The following is a 26,758-nucleotide window of genomic DNA, read 5'->3' as shown; positions in this document are numbered from 1 at the left end:
GGGCACCCGATATGAGATGTGTACTTAGTGCTTAATTTGAGCAGGTGGTTTCTGGTGCTGGCACCGCCACTTAATTATCAACACCTGCACTTGTGACCGGTCCAACAAGGTGGTGCTGTCTGGCCGATTTCAAGATGACCAGAACAACAGTAAATTACTAATCCAATATACATAAAAAATTACTATTGCGTGCCGCCTACGCGATTCATATTGCTTTGGGGGCCTGCAATAGTCCGAATTGTCACACTTGTAGGAGTGTGATGGTTAGCAGTTGTGTTGTTACTATCATTAGCAGCATGGCAGAGGCAATGTGCGGTGCAAACTGCGGTGGCCTCTTGACGAGAGCCCAAGCACTTACTTTTCTACAAATTAAGCACTGTAAACTCCCATCAAACCTTGTGAAAATGAGAAGAGGCAACCAGACTTTTTGAAGCCTTCCCTTGCAGTGCTGACATCACCAGAGCCCTTTACAGGGCGTCATTCGATCATCCAGTCATAACTACAGACAAACACACCGCAGGAACAGCGTGAAAACCAAAAGCCGGTGTTTGCTCGACTACTGTGACAAAGGGCACAGTGTCAGTCACTAGACACCGACCTCTGAGTCGACAGATATGAACGGGGAGGGGCAGGCGAGGGTGAGCAGGTCCGATCACACGCTGCCCTACAGCTGACTGGCAGGGCGCGCGGGCAGGAGCGGGGCGGAAGGGGCAGTGAATGGTGTCAGCAGATCGGTTAAGTACCAGTGTCAGTACCAAGCATGGCCATACTTCAGTGACGAGACCCAGCAAAACGTGTCAAAAGTAAGTGTAAAAGTAATGACGTTTCATGTTCCAAGCACCACATGGAGCTTGTTATCCTGCCTGGTAGTGGAGCGTGAGGTGTCAGCTGTGCGTTAATTGCCATCCGTGGAGAGCCGTTGAAGCAATTTTTACGATATGAACCTCAAACCAATACAGAAAATTACGGAAATAAGCATACATCATACAAATACACACATGTGAAATATTTTATTTGACTTACGAACAAAAGACATAGGCAACGATCTACATTTAAAAAAAAGATTGGAGCTTTTCAAAATTTTATTTTTGTTTTTTTAATGCATTTATATACCTATTAATTTTTGTTAATGTTATTTACTTTACTAAACAGTCGCAGACCCTTAGAGACTGCAGACCTCAGATTAAGAACGTCTTGAAATCTAAACAACATGACATGATTTTCGTATGGTGTGGGGTACACTGCCCTCAAATTAAGGCACTCTAATGCTACTCACAGTTCTACTCACAGTTCTGAAATTATTAGAGCAACTAAGAATAACATAGAGAAAATTACATACCACAAAAAACAGATTTTTGACTCACATTGCTACGTCCTTTTTTGGAGAGGGTAATTATTGATCTGATTCCCTGCAATACATTTTCGATTGGTTTATATAAAAGATGCAAGCAGGGTGTACTTTGCTTCAGTTGGCCATTTTAAGGATAAGACATTATGGCACAATGCATGTTCTTCATGTAGGCTAAATCAAATTGTTTACAGTTTTGTATGCTGAATGTTAAATTGAAAGAAAATGAATACTTTGAAATGTAAATTAAAAATGCCTTGAAATTAATGGTATTCCATATGTATATTAAGTTCCAGGGACAGAGAAACAATGTAAATTAAGTGGCGAATCTTGCTGCCCTTTTCTAAAATGAAGGATTGATAAGTAAACATCATTACTGAAGGGTAGTGTAAATGCAGTAAATACACACATCTTCCCACCACTGCATTTAAAAAGACATTCATTTTCCACATCTCCCGCCACTTAATACTTGCTACACTGATATAGTCTTCAATTCCATCACCTCATGAAGCAGGCTTCTCAGTGCAAGATACTTTTCAATAAATACATGAATGTATGTACATTTTGGTTTACATGATGAGGCAAGGGGCGGAGAATGTGGCTTTGTGTAGACTTTCACAGCTTCAGGGAGGCAATCATCAGTGCAAATGAGAGTGAGGCGTGAGGTGCAATTTGATCAGTTGATCCAAATTTGTATCCCATAAAAAGGAAAAACCTGCTGGGTTTACGTGTCATGCAATAGTTAGTAGCAAATAAAGACGTCGCTTCGAGGCATTTCATTGGTACACGAACCAAGTCTCTGAGGGGACGGCTTATCTAACCTTTGTACCTTTTTCACTTTGTGCAGAACCACAGGTCTCGCCCAGAAAACTGCCCGGTGTGTGAGAGAGAAAGAGCTGTCTGGAAACGACCCAACCACTGTGAAACATGGCCCAGACAACCGCCATCCAGGCTGCCATTGACCTCACAGCCGGCGCTGCAGGTAACGTGCCACAATGGCTGTGCTTACTTGAATTGATAAGGACAGTGCCAGCACTTCTCGGAAGAGTACCGGCGCTTCCCTGTAGAGGTGTATTACTACCAGTGGAAAAGTGCCGGGACTTTCCAGCAGAGATGCATTACTACCAATGGAAGAGTACCGGCGCTTCCCTGTAGAGGTGTATTACTACCAGTGGAAAAGTGCCAGCACTTTCCAGCAGAGATGCATTACTACAAATGGAAGAGTACCGGTACTTCCCTGTAGAGGTGTATTACTACCAGTGGAAAAGTGCCAGCACTTTCCAGCAGAGATGCATTACTACAAATGGAAGAGTACCGGCGCTTCCCTGTAGAGGTGTTTACTACCAGTGGAAAAGTGCCGGGACTTTCCAGCAGAGGTGCATTACTACCAATGGCAGAGAACCGGCGCTTCCCTGTAGAGGTGTATTACTACCAGTGGAAAAGTGCCAGCACTTCCTAGCAGAGATGCATTACTACAAATGGAAGAGTACCGGCACTTCCCTGTGGAGGTGAATTACTACAATGGAAGTGTACCTGCACTTCCCGGCAGATGTGCATTACTACAGTGGTAAAGTGTCAGCAATTCCCAGCAGAGGTATATTACTATGAATGGAAGAGTACAGGCACTTCCCAGCAGAGGTATATTATTACCAATGGCAGTGTACCGGCACTTCCCAGTAGAGGTGCACTACTACTAATGGAAGTGTGCCAGCACTTCCCTTCAGAAGTGCATAACTGCCAACCAGAGAGTGCCAGCACTTCCCAGCAGAGGTGCATTACTACCAATGAGAGAGTGTCAGCACTTCCCAGCAGAAGTGCATAACTGCCAATGGGAGAGTGCAGGCATTTCCCAGCAGAGGTGCATTACTACCAGTGGAAGAATACCAGTCAATTCAGTAGGGCAAACACTTAAGTCTAATGATGGTATGGGCTTCTCTATTTCAATTTTAAGCACAAGAGATGCTAAGTTATGCTCTTGCAAGATATCAATTTACCAAACTGCAGCCTCAATTTTCATTCCTCCATTCATTCATTCATTTCATATAATTTACAAGGTGATTTTTTCAAATTGTGAACCACTTTAGTAGATCAGGGTTACATTATGGACAGTGATAAAAGGAGAGAGAGAGCATCATGGATGACAATCTGTAATATTATTGGGGTCGTCTTGTGTATTTCATCTCTGTTATAGTATTTGTGTCTGCTTAGATATACTCTTCTCTTATCTATGAAGTATAATTCGATGAAAAATGGTGGAATTACTCCAGGCAGCACTGTAATAGTACTTCATTTCTAAGGTTCAGAATCATGAACAATCATGCAGAATCGTGTAGTCAGACAACTCTAACTCCAGATTGTTTTCCTAGGCTTGCCTATAACCAATTCAGATATTGTGTAGACTTTCATTATGAACCATTGAAAACTAAATGAAAACTGAAATATTTGACATAGAACAGGCGAACTTGGGAAAAATAACAAAATGACCAAAAATAGCTGAAAGGTTTTTTTAGGCTGTCCATATACTATATTTTCAATGTCGAATTAATGTCCCGATATAGGGAGTCATTTTCTGTGCACGCAAAAAATCGATATTTAGATTTCTAAAGTAAAAGCACACTACCCTGACCACCCTTCACCCCCACATGGTGTACAGACATGAACGTTGGAATGATCAATATTGCCATTATAAAACATTTTGGATTCTGAAGCAGTGAATATCTTACTCCAGCACTCTAATCCAGTTTGCTAGCATTTGTGAGAGTTGTCAGACTGAATCCTGCCAACATTTGAAACTAAATTGTGTTGTGTAGCACAGGCCTGTGCAAGCATTTTGCCAACATAGGCTTGCTTGTTAACCACTTTGGACAAGGGAATGGCTACAATTTCTATAAGCCCACTGAGTGAAATTTACACCCCGATAGATAAAATATACAAGTACTGTTAATAATATCGAAAACATCCTGTTCAGTAACCTTAAGTCGTGCATTTGTGGCGGTACACACACTGCTCTGCCAGAGCCTGCTTCAAAGCAAGATCTTTCTTCAGCATCCATGTAGAGACTGGGAAGCTGTTAACGGGGGCCCTCTGTCAAAGCACCAATTTAATGTTATGCATATAGATATATGGATATCATGAATTATTTTTCCTTTTTCAAACACCATCTCCTCTTCCCTTACTCCTCTGCTTTCCCATGATCCTTGTCACAATGCTGGATGCACAGGCTCCTGACAGATGCTTCACTTAGCTGGACCTTGGCCCTGTTTATGTCCAAGACACATTAAATGCACCCTGACCTTCCAGTTATAAATCCAGTAGGCCTGGGAGGGCTTATTCATTGATAGGCAAGTTTTCAGGTTCAGTGAATGAATGGATGGACAGATGAATAAGAACATGGATGAGTGTGTGCATGGGCTGATGAATATTACTCATACATGTACTCACACACTTATTCATGCAGCTATCCATCCATGCACTCACCTTGTATCGACATGCGTTTATCCAGGTATTCAGCTAACACTCACCCATTCACTCATCCATACACTCAATTACTTAATCACTCATTCATACACTCGCTCTCTGCTGATTCTGTCTCTCTTTCACCCACTCATCCTTCAACACAATCAGACACTCAAACTCATCAATCCATAAAGAAGCAATTAGCATCTCCAGAATGCACCATGATGCAAGCAACAATGCAAAGACTGAATGTAGGTCCCACACATGATGTGAGATCCTTTGGCAGCTACGGCTTGTACAGGTCCTGGAAAGCAAAGGCAGAAAGGATCCTTACCAGTCCACCTTGTACGAAGGATGCTTTACCAAGCGACTACTAATTGAACAGATACATGTCATGGCAGAAGCATGAGTCATTGTAATCACTCACAGCTCAAGCTCCTTTATTTAAACAACTGCAAACTGAGGGTGGCGGTCTCTCAACTGCCCTATTATGACTAGGGCGGTCGGGCCGCCCTGGGACCACCGCATCCACTGCAACTGCTAGGGAACCGCTGTTCCCTGGTGGTTATGCGGTGGTCATTAAGCCACAATAAGCTTAGTGGGGCAGCTGTGGCACCGTCAAACATAATACGAGTTTCCTCACCGCCACATTTTTCATGGCAGTGCAACCACCAGGAAAAGTGTGGCGGTGAGGAAACAAAGCACCCATGCGCCTCATGCCATGTGGATGCATAGAGGAGGACACAACATGCACCCCCCTGTGTGCATGCACACCATTACCTGCACGGCATGGACTGCAGCAGTCCATGAGTGCAGGTACTGCCTTTACATGCCCATTGCGGTGCCTATTTTATAGGCACCGCCCTGGGAACGCCAAAGAACTGCCCGGCAGACTGGAGAAAACTCCAGATCTAGCAGGCGGTTCCTACATGGGTTTGGCTCCCGCACCACAAAACTCTTAATAAGGCCCTGAGTCACAATTTAGAGCCAGAATTATTTCCATTCTGCATCCCATATTTCATGCTCTGTGGGGAACACCATAAACACTAAATACAGGGAACGCTCTTTCAAATCAGGCACTTCCAGTGAACAGATGGCAATTTAATCCATACATCCCTTCATACTATGTACCTTAGGGCCCTGCCTCTGCATTATACGTATCAGTGTTCAGACAGCAGTGGTCAATGGTCACTATCTCCCACTTCACATTGCTCTCTTGAACCTGTTAATGATATATGTTTTACAGGAACCCTACCTTTTCTGATCTGTACCAGCTGGCTGGTGATCCTGTCTACTGCGACGAACAACCGTTTCTGTACCTGACTAGCCCATGTATGGAAATGCCTCTTTTTGCATGATCAGCTCCAAAGGCCAGATTCATCATAGGATTGCACTGCGCTTGCCTCATGCAAGGTGATGCAAGGGCAACGCAATCCCTATGTCTCTAAATCTGGAGTAACGTATTCAATCAAGTTGCTGGCATGCGTTACTCTGTTCCAGGAAGGCATTGCATGGGTGAGCTGTGGGTGTTCCCACACACCTGCCCATGCATTTTGGCACATTCCCAGATTAGCCTGCACTGGTACACCTGGGAATGCGTCAAAATTGTACGCCTTTCCGATTGAGGCGCAACAGAGAGAAATATCTTTATTTCCTCTTTTTAAGTGTGTGCTACATCCTGCAGCACACTTAGAAAGAGGAAAAGGGTCCTAAGGATTGTTTTTGTGCAGGAGGCACCCTTGCACTTTGGCGCAAGGGTGCTTACGTCGACACGAGGATGCTAAGCCACAAGTGCACCAGCTCAAGGCGGGAGCAGGAATGCGCCATATCTTGATAGAGATGGCACATTCCTGCCCTCTCCATTTGATGCAGCACAGCAAGTTGTCTTTCTGTGTTGCACTGCGTCAAATGTTTATAAATCTGGGCCAGGATATTTGGGGGAGAACTTTACGGGTCTCTTCCAGTATTGTGATAGGAGCTGTTTGTTTTCTTTGATGGAAAAGGATGAGAAATATCAATAAAGTGCCTGTCTGGTTGGGGTGGATCTGTCTTATTGAGGAAGGACTCAGGTGAGATATGGAGAATCAGAGTAAGAAACATTGGAGGGATCTCAACATTTTATTTCATTTGCATGATTAATTGCAGGTCCAAAATGGCCTGGAGTAATGATAAGACATATCCGGTGCACTACTTCAAGGCTTGCAAACACCTTTTTAGTCCTCAACTGAATCATGAAATAAATAAACGGCTTTAATTCATAGCCTTGGCTTCCAAGAGGTAGAATTTACTAATGAGGTATTTTTGTAATAAACCTTCTCCTCTTTCACCTCATTTGGGATGAATCTGATTGGCCTTCATTCTTTGGATCAAAGCCCTTCTGTAGTGTCCTCATTCCCACTTGAGCTTAGTATGTGTCTGGAATGCTGAAAGTGAATGATGATGAAATAGAATATATGTGTGTTTTTGTGTGTGTGTGTGTGCGCATGTGTGTGTGCGCATGTATGTGCACACGTAGTTTATTATAGTTGGTGCAAAGATGATGCCCTGACTACAGCTATCTACCTTGCGCTTTACCTAACGACCTAAGATGTAAATAAGGAACGAACCCTCCTATACCTGACTGGCACCTCCTTCATCCATACGGAAACTCCCTCACGACTCAACAAATTGATGGCGATGTGTCCAAAGATACTATGTGGCAATGAAGAAAAGCTCTGGAGGCACCATGAAGATGTAGCTTAAAGAACCACTGGAGAAAGGCCTCAAGACCAGAAGGATGTACTTTGGAGCTGCATTGCCGGCAAGGGGCATCAGCATGCACTCGCGGACTGGAGAAGGCCAGTGATGAGGGTGGGGAGAGAAGTGAAAGATTTGCAGTGACGTCCTACAGTTGGACACTGTGCAGGAAGTGTTACAGATCTGCACTGGAGGAGCGGCAATGAGAAGTGGCAGTCAGTGGGCAAAGGAGAGATGTTTGCTGATGATTTGATAGAACAGTTGATGCAGTTACTGTGCTTGATTAGTGAAAAGGGCAGAGAATGGGCACAGTGATGTGAAAACGGACAGACTATGGGGGCTGCAGTTCCTGAAGGAGAGGAAGAATTCAGCTTAGGGGTGTGATGGAAGTGTAATGAGATTTTTTTGCTGATTTCAAGGTCTAGATCAGTGGTGATTTGCCAACTGGAGTCAAGGGTGCTGTAAAAGAGAGAGGTGTTTGATTGGATGTCCAGGTCATCGCTCAAATTGAATGGCTCAAAAACAGAGCTGATGATCTTGGGCCCGTCAAGTTTTGCCCTCTCGCCGAGCAGCTGGCCCAACTGCATGGGCACCCCGCCTGACCCAAAGAAGGAGATCAAGATCCTGGGGGTCTGGCTGGAGCCGGATTTGTCCTTTAGGACACACGCCAAGAAGACCGCTGGCTTGTGTTATGGAATGCTCCGGTCGGCCCGTAAGGTTCTCCCCCTGTTACTAGAACCCTCCCGGAAGCTGTTAGTCCAAGGTCTAATCATCTCGCGCCTGGACTACAGTAATGCGCTCTTTCTCGGAGCACCGGAGTCAACATTCAAGATCCTGCAACAAGTGCAGAACGCGGCAGCAAGGCTGCTGCTGAACGTTCCGGCCAGGCAGTCAGCCAGGCCCGCTTTAAAAGCACTCCACTGGCTCCCTATCCGAGAGAGAGTTACCTTCAAGGCCCTCTGTATTGCCCACAAGAGCATACAGGGGACAGGACCAGCCATTCTGAAGGATATGATCCGGCCCTACAAGCCTACAAGAGCTCTACGCTCTGACAACAAACACCTCCTTCAGACAAAGAGAATTAGGAGAGCCCGTTCAGGTGGTAGGAGCTTTTCCATCCATACAGCGCGGGCCTGGAACTCCCTCCCATTCTCACTACGTTCTGAACCTAATCTTCTCAGGTTCCGGAAACATTTGAAAACCTATCTATTTCCGGAATAATTTTAGCTCTTTCTGCTCTGTAATGGCAGCTTGCTCTAGGTCTCCATAAGCGCTGGGATGCCCCTGGGTAACCGTGCGCGGTATAAAATTCGTTATTAATAATAATAATAATAATAATAAAAGAAAATATGAACATATGACAATTCGTGGTCTGCAAGTATTTATTATTACTAAAACAAATGTGTCTGTGAATCAAAGAGTCAGGAGACAATTGGATTTCCTAGCACCACATGAACATAAAATCTATCATAAAAGCAGAGAAAAGATACAATACACAAATGTATATGTTTTCATACATAGGTAATTTGGGTTTTTGAGATAAAACTGAAACAAAGACAATACAGATGTACAGACGTACAGGGTCAGAAATCATGGGAAAGTGTACAAACTACCTTGAATTTTTTATTTTTTTTATTTTCTTTATTGTTCAGTTCATAGCAAATAATACTTACAAATCAATTATTTAAATCATTGATGCGAACACAAATTACACAACAAAAATGACAAACCGCAGAAAAAAGAAACACACATAGGAGGTAATTGCTATTCAAACGACATCCCCATATGCTGTAGCATGGGCCCCCAAATTTGTTTCCCCACTTTTTTCTTCATCAATGATTTGATACTATACCGGCTAAATTCCAGGTTGAATACATTATAAAACTTTGTTCGCCACATTTCAAACGATGGTGCTTCAGGCTGAAGCCACATGGAAGCAATGCACAATCGAGCAACTGCAACAGCCATACATATAAAGTATCTAAATGGATAGCAAAACTGAGCAGAGTGAATACCCTCCCCCACCCCTGTTAACATTACCTCTCTGGAGATACACACATTTAACCCCTGTGATCTGAGTTAAGAATTGGCAACAAACTACCTTTAAGATGATACAAAAATGTAATTCAGGACAGACCGAGCTATTTAAAATGTTCTCCCTGAGGTATCAGACAAGAGAGCGAAGCTTTACACGTCAAGGACGAGCACAAACCTGGTGGTATTGGTTAGCACAGATCAGACAAATAGATACAGCTGCAGTAGTCACGCTATGGCAATATTTACAACTTCCCATCACTGCACTATTTTTGAGCTGTCTGGTTGATTGCTATTTCTCCGCAACGGCGGGTGTATTTTTTTTAGTATCTTCCGAGTTTTAAATTGACCAGTTGTTAATGGTCAACTGCATTTTCGAATAGTTAGGACACTGTGCAGTGCAAGCAACAAACGCTTGTCTTTAACTAGTGTGAGTGGCTAAATCTGTACTGGAAATGTCATTCCACTGCATGTCGCCTTGTGCGGGAGGACATGGGAGATCGCCGTCACTATCCATGGAGTGCGTCATCATCCATCAGAATCTGCATGAGCTTCCGGTTAATGTCTCATTCGAAGCACTTGAGGCTCGAGACCCCTTCAATGTATCAAAGAGGGACAATCTGGCAGCCATAAGCAAGGACTGAAGGGGGCGTTGTTTGTAAATGGAAAAGTACTGCAGTGAGCATGCCCATATGCCTGCTTAATACTGAAGAGAGGAGGACACTGAGTAGTACTGAGACTAGATGTTGGCTCTTCACACAAGTGTAGACATGTTCCAGGTGCCTAATAAGGAGCATGCCCAGAGCTAGTAGTGCTGTTTAAAGACAAAAAAGAAACTTGATCCATTATTCACCACTATAAAGCAGAGGGTGCTTTATAGTGCACCTGCTTAGGGATGTGTCCTATTGTATTAATGATCAGTTTATGAGTGATCTGCTTAAAAACATATTCAATTTATTGAAACTGGCCATGCAGGCGTTTTTAGGTGATAAGTGTATGCTTTCCTTTTGATCGGGTGTCTTAGGAATTTAGTTTCTGCATTTGTTGGTTGCATGTGTCGAATTGGTGAAGATACCTACTGTTAGTATACAATTTCTCAAGTTCATCTGTGTGGCTTTGAATGCTCCTGGTGTGTGAGACATATTTGGAGGATCATGACAGCTGCCAAAAATTGACAGGATATCTAACACTTTTAGCCCTTGAAGCATTATGATGAACTCTTTGTAATATAAATGCAGCTCACACAATCTTGCTGTAAAACTATTGCCTTTCTGCAGCCTGTAAACTATAAACATTCTACAGGAGCAGTGCACATGTTCATTTTGTCAGCGTAGGACCAATCAGGGGTGTAACATTGTCTCCTTCACTGACTTACATAGGTTAAATCCCACTTACATGCAAATTAGAGAGCATTTTAAGGCTCTTTTTTCTGCTACCATTGCCAAACCATAAACAGCTAGTGGTGTTTTTCATTGTACCCAGAAGTACAGGTCAAAGAACTGCTTTTGATCCCCAGATGATCGCGTTACAGATGATGATGTTGGCAAGCAATGGTCGCGGGTGTTTATATGCTTGTAAACAAACTTGCCAACTGAGCTAAAAGTCATATAGAAATATAGTTTTCAAAATGTAACTCCAATGTAAGCACTTGTCTGCCTAAATACAAAGATGACTATTGAAAAAGGATAAACAATAAATGACAAGAACAAAAGAGGATAAGCAAGCAACCAGTGGTACTATGACAAAGTTATATGTAAAATGTGCTATAACACAGGAATTGCCTTCCAACCACCTTCTGGTAAGTGTGCCAGTCTGACCAGGAGTGGAAATTAGGCTTGGGGACCCTAATACTCTAGTTTATTAGGCAAACCAATTGGTGTTCTGGTAGGTTGTACCTGATTTTGTTGGTGGATTTGAGTATTCTCAAATTGCTGCTACTACTTTTTGATGGTTGTTGGTCCTTTTTTTTCAATGCTTGTGTGCTATTGTGACTGGTTCTTATTTTGCCGGGAAGGTGTTTCTCATTTTTATTGTCATGAGCTATACCTGACTGGGTCTGTCCGAGGATTCATGGAGACCCGGGCCATCTTTGGCAACAGTGACAATTGTCCTTTCTGACTGTTTCTCTTTTAGACTAAGTTACAGTAAATGAGTGTTCTCAATTTTTGTATACACAACCACACTACGGGACATAGTTTTCATCGAGCAGAGTAAAATAGTGATCCCGTTTTGCAAATCTGTTTTCCAGAAGTAAATGAATGCATGAATGAATGAGTTTGCTTTGTGTAGGTCTCAGCTACTCCTAGGAGTGTCCCAGCATTGAGGACTGCGGAGCAAATCAAACTAAACCTTAACACCAGTTATTGAGAAGAGAACAGCTAAGTTTTCAGTTTCATACGAAAATGTGATTTGGGGCCTATGGTACAAAGCTTGAGAGGAAGCTGATTCTAAGCCTTAGCTGGCAGAAAGGGAAAAGTACGCACCCCCACTCTTCCTTCCTATTGCTCCTGACCCATGGCACTACCACCATGGCAGCCTTGGCCCAGCAAAGCTCTTTTGATGGACGATGAGGTAAAACGCTTTCCGAGACATAAGGGGAGCCTGAAAAAATGAGAATGAACCAAGACTAAAGAATTGAAGGGGATGCTCTTCTCAATTGTCAGCCAATGAGGGTGAAAATAAAGCGTCAAGACTAAATGAGCAGCGGCATCCTGTACTACCTAAAGCCATCTAAGCAGGCCTTTCAACAGACCTAGAAGCGGAGAAGTGTCGACCCGCTGGCTCAGAGCCATCAACTGAAAAATAAAACAATATGTTACTGAACCAGAGTGTGCAGGGAGGGGCGGGCCGTGGCATTGGAGGGGGGATGAGTAGTGGTATGTGCACTTTTAAGTGCTCGTGTAAGTTTGGACGGCCTTCTCAGTCCGGTCAAACTGACATGCACACATAGGTTTCTCCAACCCGGCTGTATTGTACAGCTGGGTTGGAGAAGCAGCACAGACTTCCTGTGCCTGAGCGAGCGTCTTTTCAGCCCACTCAGGCCAATCCCCACATTGCTCTCATGCTTGAGAGCAGCGTTGGGATTGGATGGGGAATCCGATGCTGTCCCAGGGACCTCTGGGACCAGGAAGAGACGAGCACGAGCCGGCCGGCAACACAAGGTAAGTCTTGTTTTTAAAATTTGTATTATTAACCCCAAAATCCCCCACTCTACCCTGCGTGCCCCTCACGGGCCCCCCTCTCCACCCCACTCCCTCCATCCACCCCACCTGTCTTTGTCTCTGAAGCCACTGGCCCTAGGTAAAGGGCATTAGCATGGTCCAATCTGAAAGTTATCAACCCGTGAACCATTGTCAGCAGTGCCAGCAAAAAGAGGAATTCCTTAAGAGCGCGAAGCAGGCCAAATCAGGAATCTACAAAAGAGGAAACCTGCGGTTTGAGGGAGAGTTGGTTCTCAAACTTGATTCCAGGATTTTTGGCCACTAGAGTAAGTTGCCGAGGAGATGGTAGCGATGATAGCCAGCCTAAGTCCAACCAGTTGACTTAATGGGACCCAACAGTAAGAGAATTTCTGTCCTATCAGACTTGGATTTCAGCTGACTCCTGTGCATCCAGTCAAACACTGAATGCATACAATCTGAAAGGATATCTCCATGGATGTTGGATCATTCTCAAAAAAGAGAAGCACCGGCGTATCATCAGCATAGGAGATGATTTTGGACTCGAATGAATAAACCATAATTCAACCATATATTACTTACTTTCTAAAGTTTATGAGTAAGAATAATAAGACTGGAGTAAGTTATATTTACAGAAAAACAAATGTGTGCAACAGGTCCTACATCAGTGAAATACAAGATTTTGCATTAGTTAAACATGAAAACCAGTATTTATTGTGACTGGTTGAACATTTTAAAATCTGCACTTTTGTAGCGAATTGCTGTTAATTAATTGCATGTTTCTTTCAAAATCCACAATTGCGAATAGATAATTTGTTTAAATAGGTGGGTGGTCTTCATTTGCAGGTATTTTTTTTCTTTTAAGGACAAAACAAAACCAAAGTTGATTTAGGCAATATCCCCACCATGCATAATATGCATAGAGCGGAGACCTTGTAACAGCTGCTAAAAAGAGCCAGCCCATGCAGCATGAAAGACTGAATTACCTTGATGTCAGAGGAGTGAAAAATTCCTCAGGTGGACCATATAAATAAGTCGAGGAAGTCTAATATCTCAGCAATCATTTTGGTTGGCGGGATAAAAGAGCACTAAAACAATTAAAAAACACCAATCTTGTTTGATTTCATACGGTTGAATCGCTGTAGGAAAGGAAGACAAAAGTTAATGTTTTCAGGATCACGTGATGATATTAGCACAGAGATTGACTGGGTCAGGTTTTCTGTCACAAGGCGAGGTTTGCAACACAGGTACACTTTGCCTGGCACAGCTTACCAATGTGCAATCAACTGACGAGGAGGGTGGGTCAATGAAACTGTTTTTGGGCAAAAGGCCAAGCAGGAATCCTTACACCTGAATATAGTAAAAAATACTTTTAGTAAGCAGTTTCTAAAGAACTAGGACCCGTTTAAGGACTATACCATATTTGTATTTTATAAACATAGTAAATAAATCACAATTTAAGGAATACTGAAGCTTGCTGTGGACAAATTAGAAATTTCGTAAATCACATAAAACCATTTGAAACACAGAAAACATTTCATTGTTATGAGGTATGGCGTTACTCAAGACTTGTTGATTACTAAACATATCAAATGTAATATACCTACTTAAAAGGAGTTTCAGCCAGCCATCTTCATTCATTGGCCTGGTATTTCATTCACATTTTCTTCCACCCACTACAGCATACAGCATGGGCAAAAGGCTCAGCTCACTGCAGACATTGGCTTAATTCACTATAAGTTACTGCATTCCGATATTTTACAAAGAGCACATCCACACACAAAGTGGTTCCTTCCATTGCTGGGACTACTATGGAAATGTGTGCTTTTTGAGACCAAAAACATATTTTTGATTTTAGCTGATGTATCTATTTCTTTATGCTGCTAAGGACTAGCAGCGAGCCCGAAAATAAAGTTTTTCTGTAAACATAGCAAAAACAAAACATGTATTGACAAATTCAAAAGGCTGGCAGCCAGTGCCAGACCTGTTTGGTTTTGCTTTTGCTTGTTCGGTACCACTCGGCGATGTCTGCACATAAATACCGAAAAGCATAAGCCTTTCAAGCGACAAGCACTGTAATTTTTGCTTCAATTCATCAGAATCTGACTCTTCTGGTGCAATCATTAACGTTTGCTGCAGTGTGGGGATAGATCACCTTTTTAGATTATGAGCACAGCCGGCCATTAGACATGCTTCCTTAGGAGTTCCTTGCAAAACATATTTTGCAAGGATTTAAGGCCTGATTTAGAGTTCGTGGATGGGTTACTCCATCACAAATGTGACAGGTATTCCATCCGCTCTCATTGGACATAATGTACTCGTAATATGGTGGATGGGTTACTCCATCACAAATGTGACAGGTATTCCATCCGCTCTCATTGGACATAATGTACTCGTAATATGGTGGATGGGTTACTCCATCACAAATGTGACAGGTATTCCATCCGCTCTCATTGGATATAATGTACTTGAATATGGTGGATGGGTTACTCCATCCCAAATGTGACAGGTATTCCATCGGCTCTCATCTATATCTATACTTAATATAATAAAGAGAGAGACCAAACCTTGGAGGCGGGTAATCTCAGGAACCACAGCACTAATCACAACACCTAATACAGCGTTGGAAAGGGCTGTTGCAGCAGAAGGACATAGGCTATGCAGACGCCCACCATATACATTTAAAAGGTAAAAGAACCGTGCCAGCAAAGTAGTCCCTTGTGGGCGTGTCTGCATTGTGCTGTGGGCGTGTGCTGGGGGCGTGACAAACGTTGGGGGCGTGTGGTACGTTCCGCCCTTCATGCCATGTCTCATTTCGTGTGCTGTGGGCGTGTGCTGGGGGCGTGTGCGTGTGCGAGGCGCTGGATTACGGAAAAAAAACGAGCGTTGTACCCAATATTTCATTGTTTTTTCTTCCCAGGTTCTGTACATTCTAGCTCCGGGTGTGCTTGCCCCGAGCTCCCAGTGACATGCACCTGCTTTACTGTATGGAGGTCAGGCATGGCGCTATTCCCAAGGGCCGGAAGGAGCGCAAACAGGGGCCATTGTGCAGGAAATGTAATCTCGCCTTAACTTCTGGTGACGCCTGAAGCGCACACTGGAGACTTTCCACTTCTGTTGCGCACAGGCCTTGTGCCACGCATATCCGGACACAAGGCCCGCCTCCACAGAAATAGCAAGAAAGGGACTATCCCTCCCCCGGGAATATCTGATGATGTTCCGCAAACCAACATCCCGCATACCATCACTCCGCAATTTTTATGATGCAGGACTATCATTCCGCAAAGACATCATTTCTAAAACTTTTACAATGCATATGACTTTATCACGCATGCCATTATAACGCAAATGCATGTGTGGTAAAGTCATATACATTGTAAAAGTACATTATTAAAACATCAAATATATGTTTATATATATGTGTATTTATATATATATATATATATATATATATATATATATATATATATATATATATATATATAGATGAACCTAGTGCTTTGGAATTTGTTGAGCAACTCAATATAAATGTACATAACCTGTTTTTCACATCAAACTTTAGTAAAATTAAATCTGAATTTTTGGATGTACAAATTGAGATAAAAAACAAAGCATTGGAAACATCTCTATTTCGAAAAAGGACAGCAGGAAACAGCATTTTACATGCTAGCAGTAGTCATCCTAGGCATCTGATTGAGAGTATTCCGTACAGGGAACTTCTGCACCTTAAAAGAATTTGTAGCTCTGCCAAAAAATCTGAGGAGGGAGTTAGTAAAATGATGGAACGTCTCAAAGAGAGAGGATACAGTAAGTCCACTCTTTCTAGAGCATTGACCAAAACACAGGAAAGGCCCAGAGATTCTCTGTTAACATATCATAACCCCAATAAAAAAGTTGTTGATGAGACTACTCGTTTGATATTAACATACAGCAAACAGGAGCGAAACATCAAGGGAATCATTAAGAAAAATTAGCCCATCATCAAAACTGATGGAAGCCTGGGCAGTAGATTACCTGATAGTCCCACCATCACTTACCGAAAAGCAAGAAGCATGCGCAGTGAATTAGTAAAGGCCAGTCCGGAACTAGGTAGTGGCAGTACCTGGTTAAAATTAAAAGACAGATTTTACAAATGTTCAGCCTGTAGGGCATGCAAATTCGGCATTACTACTACCCAATATGAATCTCCATTCTCCACAAAAACGATTGCTATCAGAGGTAACTATAGCTGCCACACAGAGTATGCGGTATATGTCCTGGTGTGCTCCTGTGGCCTGCGATACGTGGGCAGCACAAAATTACAGGTGCACGCCAAGATCTTGCAGCACCTTCGAGCAATCGTGAATAATGATAACAATTACCCAGTTGCACGTCACTTCAGAGCAACGCACAATAACGACCTATCCTGCTTGTCCATTTTATTATTGATGCGGTTGCACCGCTAAGAAGAGGCAGCAACAGAGAGAAAATCTTGAGGAGAAAAGAAACTAGGTATATAGTTGAGTTGGATAGCAAATATCCAAATAGATTAAACACAATTGAAGACCTACACAATTTCCTGTAATTATATAACACACTGAACAGTAGGCTGACAGAGGCATTACTCTTCAATTTATTATCTAGGGTCATGATTATTGCAAGTATCTGTGGTATATGACAACAAGCACAATTCCTGATAATATTATTTTCCCACAAGAGGATTCAATTCCAATAAACCAGACTTCTTTTTAATGTCACTTCATATTGTATATAAATCCTGGTGAGATTTAGTGTTTGTAAATAGATTTTTTTAGTAAGTTCTTGATGTAAATATATTTATTAACTGTATTATGAACCTCCGGTTTTTCTGGTTCATAGATTGTGACTCGCACATTTACACAAACACGAATAATAATTATAATCACATGACACTTGGACAAGCGTTGTTAATACATGATAATACACATATACAACAATAGTGTAGTTGCGTGATACAGGTGTATTTACAAGTTTGGGTGTTAATGTTTTTTTGTTTGGTTACTAATTGTACGTAGTGGGCAGGTGCAATGAATATGAATTCTGTAGAAAGAATTATCTTATTATGTAGAAATTTTTAGCCAAATAGTATTTATTATTAGGATATATATTTATACATTGCCATATATATATTTTTGTAATCATGGAATGAATTTCTATTTTTATAAATCCATATGTCATATTTATTGTTTGCACAATGCCACTTTAAATTCATGTATTTACAGCATTCATGCTGTTTACAAAATGGTACATGATAACCAATGTTTATGCAACATCGCTGGAGCATTTAAGCTGTTAGCCGAGTATCACTGCATTTAAGCAGATAATATTGCATCTTTGTACAACTGTCCGTAAATACACTGCCAAAATGGCTGTTGTTTTTACAAATACTCTTTCTACGTCAATGCTCAAGGTCATGTGACTCACATTCAGGGGGTGTAACTCACTAAGCATATTTAAAAAGATGTCTGACGCAGTGCTCAGTGTGTGAGTAAGAGCACTTGATGCTCAAAACGCATCATCAAAGGAGGGTGAAAGAACAATAAAATTCCTTGCCGTAAGCCGTGGTGGTCCGCTTCTTCTTTTCGCCTACGGGAGGTTTTGAAGGAATATTGAGCTGATATATATATGTATATATCAGCTCAATATTCCTTCAAAACCTCCTGTTAAATTAAAAACATGTGTATATATATACGTATATATACACATGTTTTTAATTTAATTAAAACATTTATTCTTTTGAATTGCATTATTTATATTATTTGTATTTATTATTTTATTTTATTACCCTTTACACCCTAAAAACTAATCCCACCCTGCTCCCTTTAAATACCCATGTACCCCATAATCATAACCCACCCTTACTCTTTAAAATACCCCAACACCCTTAAACAATAACCCATCTTAACCCTATAAATATGCCCTGTACCCCAAAAACCCAAACCTATCCCTAAACCCTAAAAATACCCCTGTACCCCAAAGCCCAAACCTAGCCCTGAACCCTATAAATACCCCTGTACCTCAAAACCCAAACCTACCCCTGAACCCTAAAAATACCCCTGTACCCCAAAATCCAAACCTAGCCCTGAACCCTCAAAATACCCCTGTACCTCAAAACCCAAATCTACCCCTGAACCCTAAAATATCCCTGTACCCAAAACACCCAAACCTAGTCCTGAGCCCTTAAAATACCCCTGTACCCCAAAACCCAAACCTACCCCATAACCCTAAAAATACCCCTGTACCCCAAAACCCAAACATAGCCCTGAACCCTAAAAATAACCCTGTACCCCAAAACCCAAATATAGCCCTGAACCCTAAAAATACCCCTGTACCACAAAACCCAAACCTAGCCCTGAACCCTTAAAATACCCCTGTACCCCAAAACCCAAACCCACCCCTGAACCCTAATAATACCAATATACCCCAAAACCCAAACCTAGCCCTGAACCCTAAAAATACCCCTGTACTCCAAAACCCATACCTATCCCTAAACCCTAAAACTACCCCTGTACCCCATAACCCAAAACTATATGTGAACCCTTAAAATACCCAAACACCTGAAAACATATACCTCAGTACCCAAAAACATATACCCCTATACCCAAACTTACCTTATCCAAACATTAAAAAAAACATGCTTTTACCATTCATGCATTTACAACGAATTTCGTTGTAAATGTATGCGTGGTAAAAGCATATAAAATGTAATGCCATGCGTTATAGTGGCATTGCGGAGTCAAGGTACTTTCGTAATGAAGGTATGCAGAGTCATGGTATGCGGAAAGAAAGTTGCACTAGTCTTGGTCAGGTACACACCTTAGGTTAAACCTGAAGTTACTGTTGAATGGCCAGTGATGGGGCTATATCAAGTTAATTGTAAGCATAGTCGTACCTTTGGCAGATGCAGAAGTGGTATAGTGAGCATGGTACCCAAGAAAGCTGTGGCTAATCCAGAAAAGAAGAGTGCATTAACGCCAGGGATTCATACAAAGGGGAATATGGTGTACTGTACTAGCAAAAGGATGAATCAAGAGGGCTCTGTACGAGGAAGAAGGGTGAGGTCAACTTTCACATCTCACTCATGTACTGCTCCAAACCTTGGCATGCCTTCACACCCAACAGCAACATTCATCCACACATCCTACAAAATGTTCTTCGACTCAACATATTTCAGGGAGAGAAAAATAGAACAGGCAGAAGTCAAATGGAGAGAAAGTTCACTTTCACAAGGGGGCGTTTGGAAGGTGGGGGACCTTTGGCAGTTGCCTACTTTGCCATTCCTTAACCCCTTCGATGCGTGTGGCAAGGTCAACTCGTCATGGGCGTTACCTGCGCTGTGCGTGTGACGAGTTGACCTTGTCACGTAACGCGGGATTTTTGAAATCTCTGCACTCAGCGGGAAAAACGCTAGTGCGCATGCGGTTAAAACATCTCTGCAAACACCCTCTCTAACTGCACAACCCCCACAATTGAGTCTTGTTCATAGAACAAGCCTTGCCGTTTGCTATTTTTTTACTCATTCTGATGTCTATTCTACCATATTTCTCTCCAACCTACTGAATTGATAGAGAGAGACATGGGTGGGTGCAGCACATCAGAATCCAGGCAGCGAAATGAGAGGCAGCTGTAAGTGGGAAGTGTTGGCTCCTTTGTGTGAGCAGGACTTGAGTCAGGCACTAAACTTAATTAACACCCTAAATGGAATGCTGAGATGGGATATACTAATAAAAACGATTAGCATGCTCGAATTTAAATCTTCGGACTGACCTGTCTCTTTGTTGTGGTTCCTAGCAGCTCCTGGCTCCCTGCTGATAGTGCCAGGTACGCGCACCTTGCCCCTAACGCTGGTCTCCCCCCGCCGCCGCAGCCTCTTGAAATCTAGGCACGGCCGCATGGAGGGGGGGACTACATCACGGAATTGATCTAAACCTAGCACAAACCCCTATAGGTGAAAGAAAAGGGCTCGCGGCTATCCCCCCAGGGTCAGTGGAGATGAGTGGATTAGGGGAAAGGACAGCCCTAATAACATTGGATGCGGGTGATTCAGATTCCTCTCAAGGGTCAGTCAGGGAAGTGGTCACACGCTCCAAAAAGTCTCTATACATCACAAACTCTGCCCCTTTAGTCGCCACACCAGTCATCACTAGGGCTTCTGGTAACCCAGCTAAGGGCGGGTCACAAACAACAAGACCCAAATTCACATCTAAATTCACATCTTCGTTTAGATGTGAATTTCGTTTAAATTCACATCTAAACGAAAATGGGGTGATAACATTAACAAAGATGTGGAGGGGGGAACTGAAGGACTGGGTTATTTAAGACCCAGCGGTGCCAGGGGACAACACCTGAACCTTCGTGGGTAACCTGCTCCGGCGTACAAATGACAGAGACACGGGACACTTCCTTCGGCGTCAAAGATTCGAGGTTTATTTACTGCAGGGAACACAGAAGTCACAGGAAGTACAACGCGTATAGGTTCGAGGAGACTGCTTCAATTTGCTACTGTGGATCGCTCCTTTTATACACATTTCTCCCATAGCCTAACATGTTACACAAAGGTTTACAACTTGGTTCCCATCATGATTCCCGAGGGGGTCACTTTGATGTATTCAAGGTCCGGAACATAAGTACAGAAACATTTGGCGGTTCCCAACTGTAAAAACCCATCTTCCCACCATTAATACATTCCAATCGGCAGTAAACAGATCGAAGAAGGAACAAAGACAGGTGCAAAGGAAGATGGAAACAGTGGGGAGATCGGAAAGGGTGTAAAAGGGGAGGTATTGGGAAACACGAGCTACAGGCATCAAAGGGACGTGCCTAATGAGATGCACGGCTGAGACAATAAACCGGCACGTCAAGATGAGCCTCGAGCGGGGCCATCTGCCTTACAGTATCATCCCCCTTATCATAAAGACACTTTCAAAGGAAATGTGTCTTCCGCAAGCGTCTTGGGAATCCCAGGGTCGCGAAGCGGACAACGTCCGTTCGCTGGCTACTTGAGGGCAAGAAACAAAATGGGTGCCGTATCTTAGATGGAACCCGTGGGTACAGATAGATAAACCCACGAAACAGACGAACGGTTTAGGTTAGCACAGTGAAACTGCGTACACCCACTAAACTCGTCATTCGCGGTTCATAGATACCAGACTCGACCATATTCGTGCGAGTCGAAAACACCACTGACAATGGTCACGGAACCTCAGACGCTCCTTTTGCCCTCATGTAGGCAAGCACTAGTCGGAATCATACTCGAAATTCATCAGACCATCTAGATGTTGCTGTAACATAGCTCTGTCCAACCGAGCTTCTTTGGTAACAGGCGGCTGTCTTATACACGTCGTAGCACAAAGGCCACATAAGGCAGGACCACACTGCACACAAAGGCAACACGTGAACAGGAACGCCACAACAACTCCGATGATCATCAGAATCTTCCAACCCCAAGTCGACATCAGGCCCCAAAACCACCCAAGTAGCGTCCAATCTCCTACATCCATGTGTATGGATTCAGAGATCTTATGCAACTTTGAGATGGCTTGATAGACGGTCGGAGCGTTATCTGGAATGAAAATACAGCAGCTCGAATGGATCACCTTACATACTCCACCTCGATCTGCTAAGATCACGTCTAAAACCATACGGTTTTGTAACGTCATAAGCCTATCCGCCTGAAGTTCTGTGGTGATATTACCAAGGGCACTGGCAGTAATATTAGCTGTTGATTCCACCACTCGAGTCAACTGTCTCAGGTTCCTACTATTAACCATAGGTCCCCAAAACCGGAGGAAACCCTTGAAAAAGTCTCCTGCCTCTTGACCGGCAGTGTCCTCTTCACTAATTACGCCTCTCACAACTCTAGTCTTGTGATAGTCTGCATCTACAGTGAACGTCGGAGGCAACAGATTTGCGATAAAACATGAGCCCACAAAGTCAGAGGGCAACCATGTTTACGCACGATCATGGCAGACAAAGTATGTACCCTTGGCAGGCAGAAACACAGGGGACGAGACCATCGGCAGAATATAAGTCTCGGAGCAAGCACTCTCTCCAAGACGAGCTTTCGATCTTCGGCCACGACCCATTAGACAGAAATTACCAAGGTGGGGTACGACCCATATCGGAGGCGAGCTCCTAAGCTGTTTTTCACTCGTGAGCGCACTATACTCGACCTTACTCAGGACCCTATAGGCTTGTACCTCTTCCTCTGGAATGAGCGACGGCTCATAGATATCTCTATCTAAATCCTCTATCGCTATAGACAAAGGCTTTTGATACGAGCCGGGACCAAAGTAGGGAGAACGTGGCTCTCGACTGGGGTAAGAATCTAGTGCACTTCGAAACATTGTTTGAAATGCTCGAGTTGAACCCTGGGAACTATAAGGTAGGACCAGATATGGGATTCCCTTATCAGTGGTATGTGGCATTAGCCCACACACCCAACAATTAGTAGTGTTAACCACCAACTGGTGCTGATGAAGGAGCTGAATAAAGGAATTGTTTCGGAATTCTGCACGTCTAGCCTGTTCATGTTCGGGTAAGATATGAAAAGAATGAGGGGATGCAGTGGAGGTAAGTGTAGGGTCAGAAGTAGGAGTAGGTATGGCAGAAGGTAAGAAGTACGACATCATGTAATACACCCCACCCGCCAATAGTGCAGAAACAGTCAAAAATAATAGGAACACTTGAAACATAAAACACTTGGTACGACTAAATTGTTGCAGTTTGAATCTTTGCGCCTGAGCTTCTTCCAAGTTCATCAGCTTTGAAAACGCCATCCCCTACAACCGTCCGCAACGTTTCTTGACGCACTTCGTTCTGTGTAGCAGTAGTCAATCCCTGGGAGTTCCCAGGAACCGACGGTCTTTAACCTAGCGTCAAGACCTACTAACCAGAAGGGAGTACACGCGTGGCCCTACGGTAAACCTGGATGCAAGGTATCTTATTTACAAATATGTACAAAGTCTCTTAGCTGTGGAAGTAAAAACACATGTGGAACGAAACTCAATATGTACAGAAAATAATCACAATGATACAGGTGTTCGAACTGATCGTGGCAAACGGGATAGTGCAATTGTCAAGGGACAGAACGGAAATCTTTATTAGTCTCTGGTGATAGACCGCAAAAAGTATCGAGTTTTCCCAGGACGTGTCTGTTCGTCAAACAAAGGATCCGATGAGGGAACAGAGTTCTGCTGATCAGTCGAATGTTCAGGTCTTGAGTCTTTTGGTGACAAATGTTCAACAATGTCTTTCTGCGGCACTGAGGATTCTCCGACAGGTTGTGCGTCGCTAAAAGGTACAAAAGCCTGTGATCCTTCAGTCTCAGCTTAAGCAATGCCCTTCCTCACCCACGAGTCTGCCGGTAAAGGTATAGGAACCTTCTTTGTATGAGTGGCATGCACCCAATTCTTGCGCCCTTCCAAACGGACGGCAGTTCTCGTGGCAAGGAGGACCTGGAAGGGTCCAGTAAAACGGGGTTCCAAATTCTTTTTGCGGGCAAAGTTGCGGGTAACCACCCAGTCTCCAGGTTGGAGCTGGTGGCCTGGACCCCCCGTCTGCGTCGGCAGTGCTTCGTAAACCTGTTGGTGAATTAACCTCAGTTTAGCAGTCAGGTCATGAAGATAATCAATCAACATTGGGTACTCAAGATTAGAAAACACACCCAGTCTAGGGACCCCCCAAACATTCGCAGGACGGCCGAACACTATTTCATAGGGACTGAGCCCTACTCGGGAGTGTACTGTCGCCCTTGTTGACAATAATGCTAAGGGTAAAGCGTCAGGCCACGAAAGACCAGTCGTAGCCTGAATCTTCGCTAGCTTTAGTTTAAGGGTGCCATTGTACCCTTCAACCAAACCAGCTGACTGGGGATGATTGGCGCTATGGAATTTTTGATTAATTCCAAGGCCCTTACACACACTCTTCATCACACTCCCCACAAACTCACTTCCGTTATCAGACCATACAATCCGAGGCATTCCATACCGAGGAAAGTATTCCTTCAGTAGGATTTTCGCAGTCGACAGGGCAGTGTTGTCTTTGAGAGGGTAGGCTTCAATCCATCGGGAGAACGCACAAACCACAACTAAAACATATTTCAGGTTATTGCATCGCTCCATATGGATAAAGTCTAGTTGAATCACCTCAAAAGGACATGAAGGGGGAGCAAAATGGCCAGGAGGTGTTGGGGTTCCCTTACCAGGATTGTACAACATACATACTATACAATTCTTAACCAATCGTTCAGCACATTTCGTGATACCATCATTCTTCCACACAGGGGACAACAACTTACAAATACCTTTCACGCTAATATGTGCTAACCCATGTGCCATTGTCACAACAGCTAGCACATACGCATCTGGCAACATCCATCTCTTATGCTCCGACAAATCAACCCAACAACCATTCGCATCCAACTTTCCCGTACTTTCTTTCCACTTCGTCTTTTCAGTCTCGGTGGCCTCATTCTGAATCGCTTTCACACTCTCGATAGTATCCTCACACATACCAGTCTCTGTAGGCCACCTAACCGAACTCGTCACATACATTCTAGTGCTAAGGTTCTGGGCAGTCTCCTTAGCGGTCTCATCCGCAAATGCATTACCACGACCAACGTCATCCGTCACCTTACGATGTGCACTACATTTAACAATCGCTACCTGCTTAGGCAACGTACGTGCATCCAAAAGATCATTCACAAGCTGGCCATGCTGAATCTTCGTGCCATGCGACGTCATAAAACCTCTCTCTCTCCACAATCATCCAAAGCTATGAGCGACGCCAAAAGCATATTGGCTGTCGGTAAACACATTCACACGTTTCCCTTTCGCCAACACACACGCTCTAGTTAGGGCAATTAGTTCTGCAGCCTGGGCAGAGTTCTGATTCAATCTTGCAGCTTCCACAACAGTATTCAAAGTTACGACAGCATATGCAGTAGTCACATCACCATTTGGCAATTTAAAACATGAACCATCCACATACAAAGTTCCATCTGGATCTTCCAAAGGAGTGTTTTTAAGGTCCACTCGACCTTTTGTTTCCTCCTCAGTCCTTAAATAACAGTCATGTTCTGCTATTTCATCTGACTCCGTGCTAATCGGTAACAAAGTCGCCGGGTTCAGAACATTGCAACGTTTTATCTGAATATGACTTGCCAACAGCGTCAACTCGTACCCAGACAACCTCGCACTCGTCAAGTGCTGGGTTTTCGTACGATTCAAAAGAGTGTCAACTGCATGCGGAACCATCACCGTAAGCATATTATCCATGACCAATCCTGCTGATTGTCGGATGGACACCGCAGCTGCCGCTGTTGCTCTCAAGCAACTCGGCAATGCTCTAGCTACCGGGTCCAAGGTCGAGGAAAAATATGCACATGGACGTTGCTTACCACCAAAAGGTTGCGTTAAAACACTCAAGGCACAACCTTCCCTCTCGTGAACATATAATGTAAACGGCTTGCTGTAGTCAGGAGTACCTAACACAGGAGCCGAACACAATGAGTCAAGCAATTCAGAAAAACTCTTCTGACATTCTTCCGTCCATGGTAAAGGAGTTGAAACATCCTTGCACGTAAGAGCCACCAATGGTTTCGCTAGCAATGAAAAATTTGGAATCCATTGCCTACAATATGACGTGATACCTAGAAAGGCACGCACATCTCTTTGGGTTGTTGGCACAGTCATTCGCGCAATTGCTGCAATTCTCTCTGGGGTCAACCGTCTTCCCTCCTTTGACAATAAGTGACCTAGATAGGTTACTTCTTGACAACAATATTGGAGTTTAGAAGGTGACACCTTGTGATGTAGGTCACAGAGATGTTGCAGCAACAACACCGTAGCAATTTTGCAAATGTCCTGAGTATCTGCAGCCACCAATAAGTCATCGACATATTGGATTAAGGCCGCACCAGCAGGCAACGTAAACGCACCCAGTTGACCCTTCAAAGCTTGACTGTAAATCGATGGACTCTCACAGT

The 26,758-nt window shown here is 43.5% G+C and overlaps 1 protein-coding gene across 2 annotated transcripts in view; it reads left to right on the top strand.

The window, feature by feature from the left end:
- The first annotated feature begins 495 nt into the window (after positions 1–495).
- Positions 496–26,758, top strand: part of LOC147698474 (mitochondrial ornithine transporter 1-like) — a 192,302-nt gene continuing 166,039 nt past the window's right edge. Inside the window, exons 1-2 of one of the 2 annotated variants that reach the window (XM_086935054.1) lie at positions 496–803; positions 2,196–2,330. In XM_086935054.1, coding sequence (XP_086791180.1) covers positions 2,276–2,330 — 55 coding nt within the window. In that variant the 5' untranslated portion in view covers positions 496–803; positions 2,196–2,275. The remainder of the gene's footprint in view (positions 804–2,195; positions 2,331–26,758) is intronic. The other variant, XR_015299340.1, reaches the window with a different exon arrangement.

The sequence above is a fragment of the Lissotriton vulgaris genome, chromosome 8, assembly GCF_964263255.1.
Source record: "Lissotriton vulgaris chromosome 8, aLisVul1.2, whole genome shotgun sequence".
Lineage (NCBI taxonomy): Eukaryota > Metazoa > Chordata > Amphibia > Caudata > Salamandridae > Lissotriton > Lissotriton vulgaris.
The sequence above is the reverse complement of the archived record's forward strand: the minus strand, read 5'-3'. Positions and strand labels throughout refer to the sequence as shown.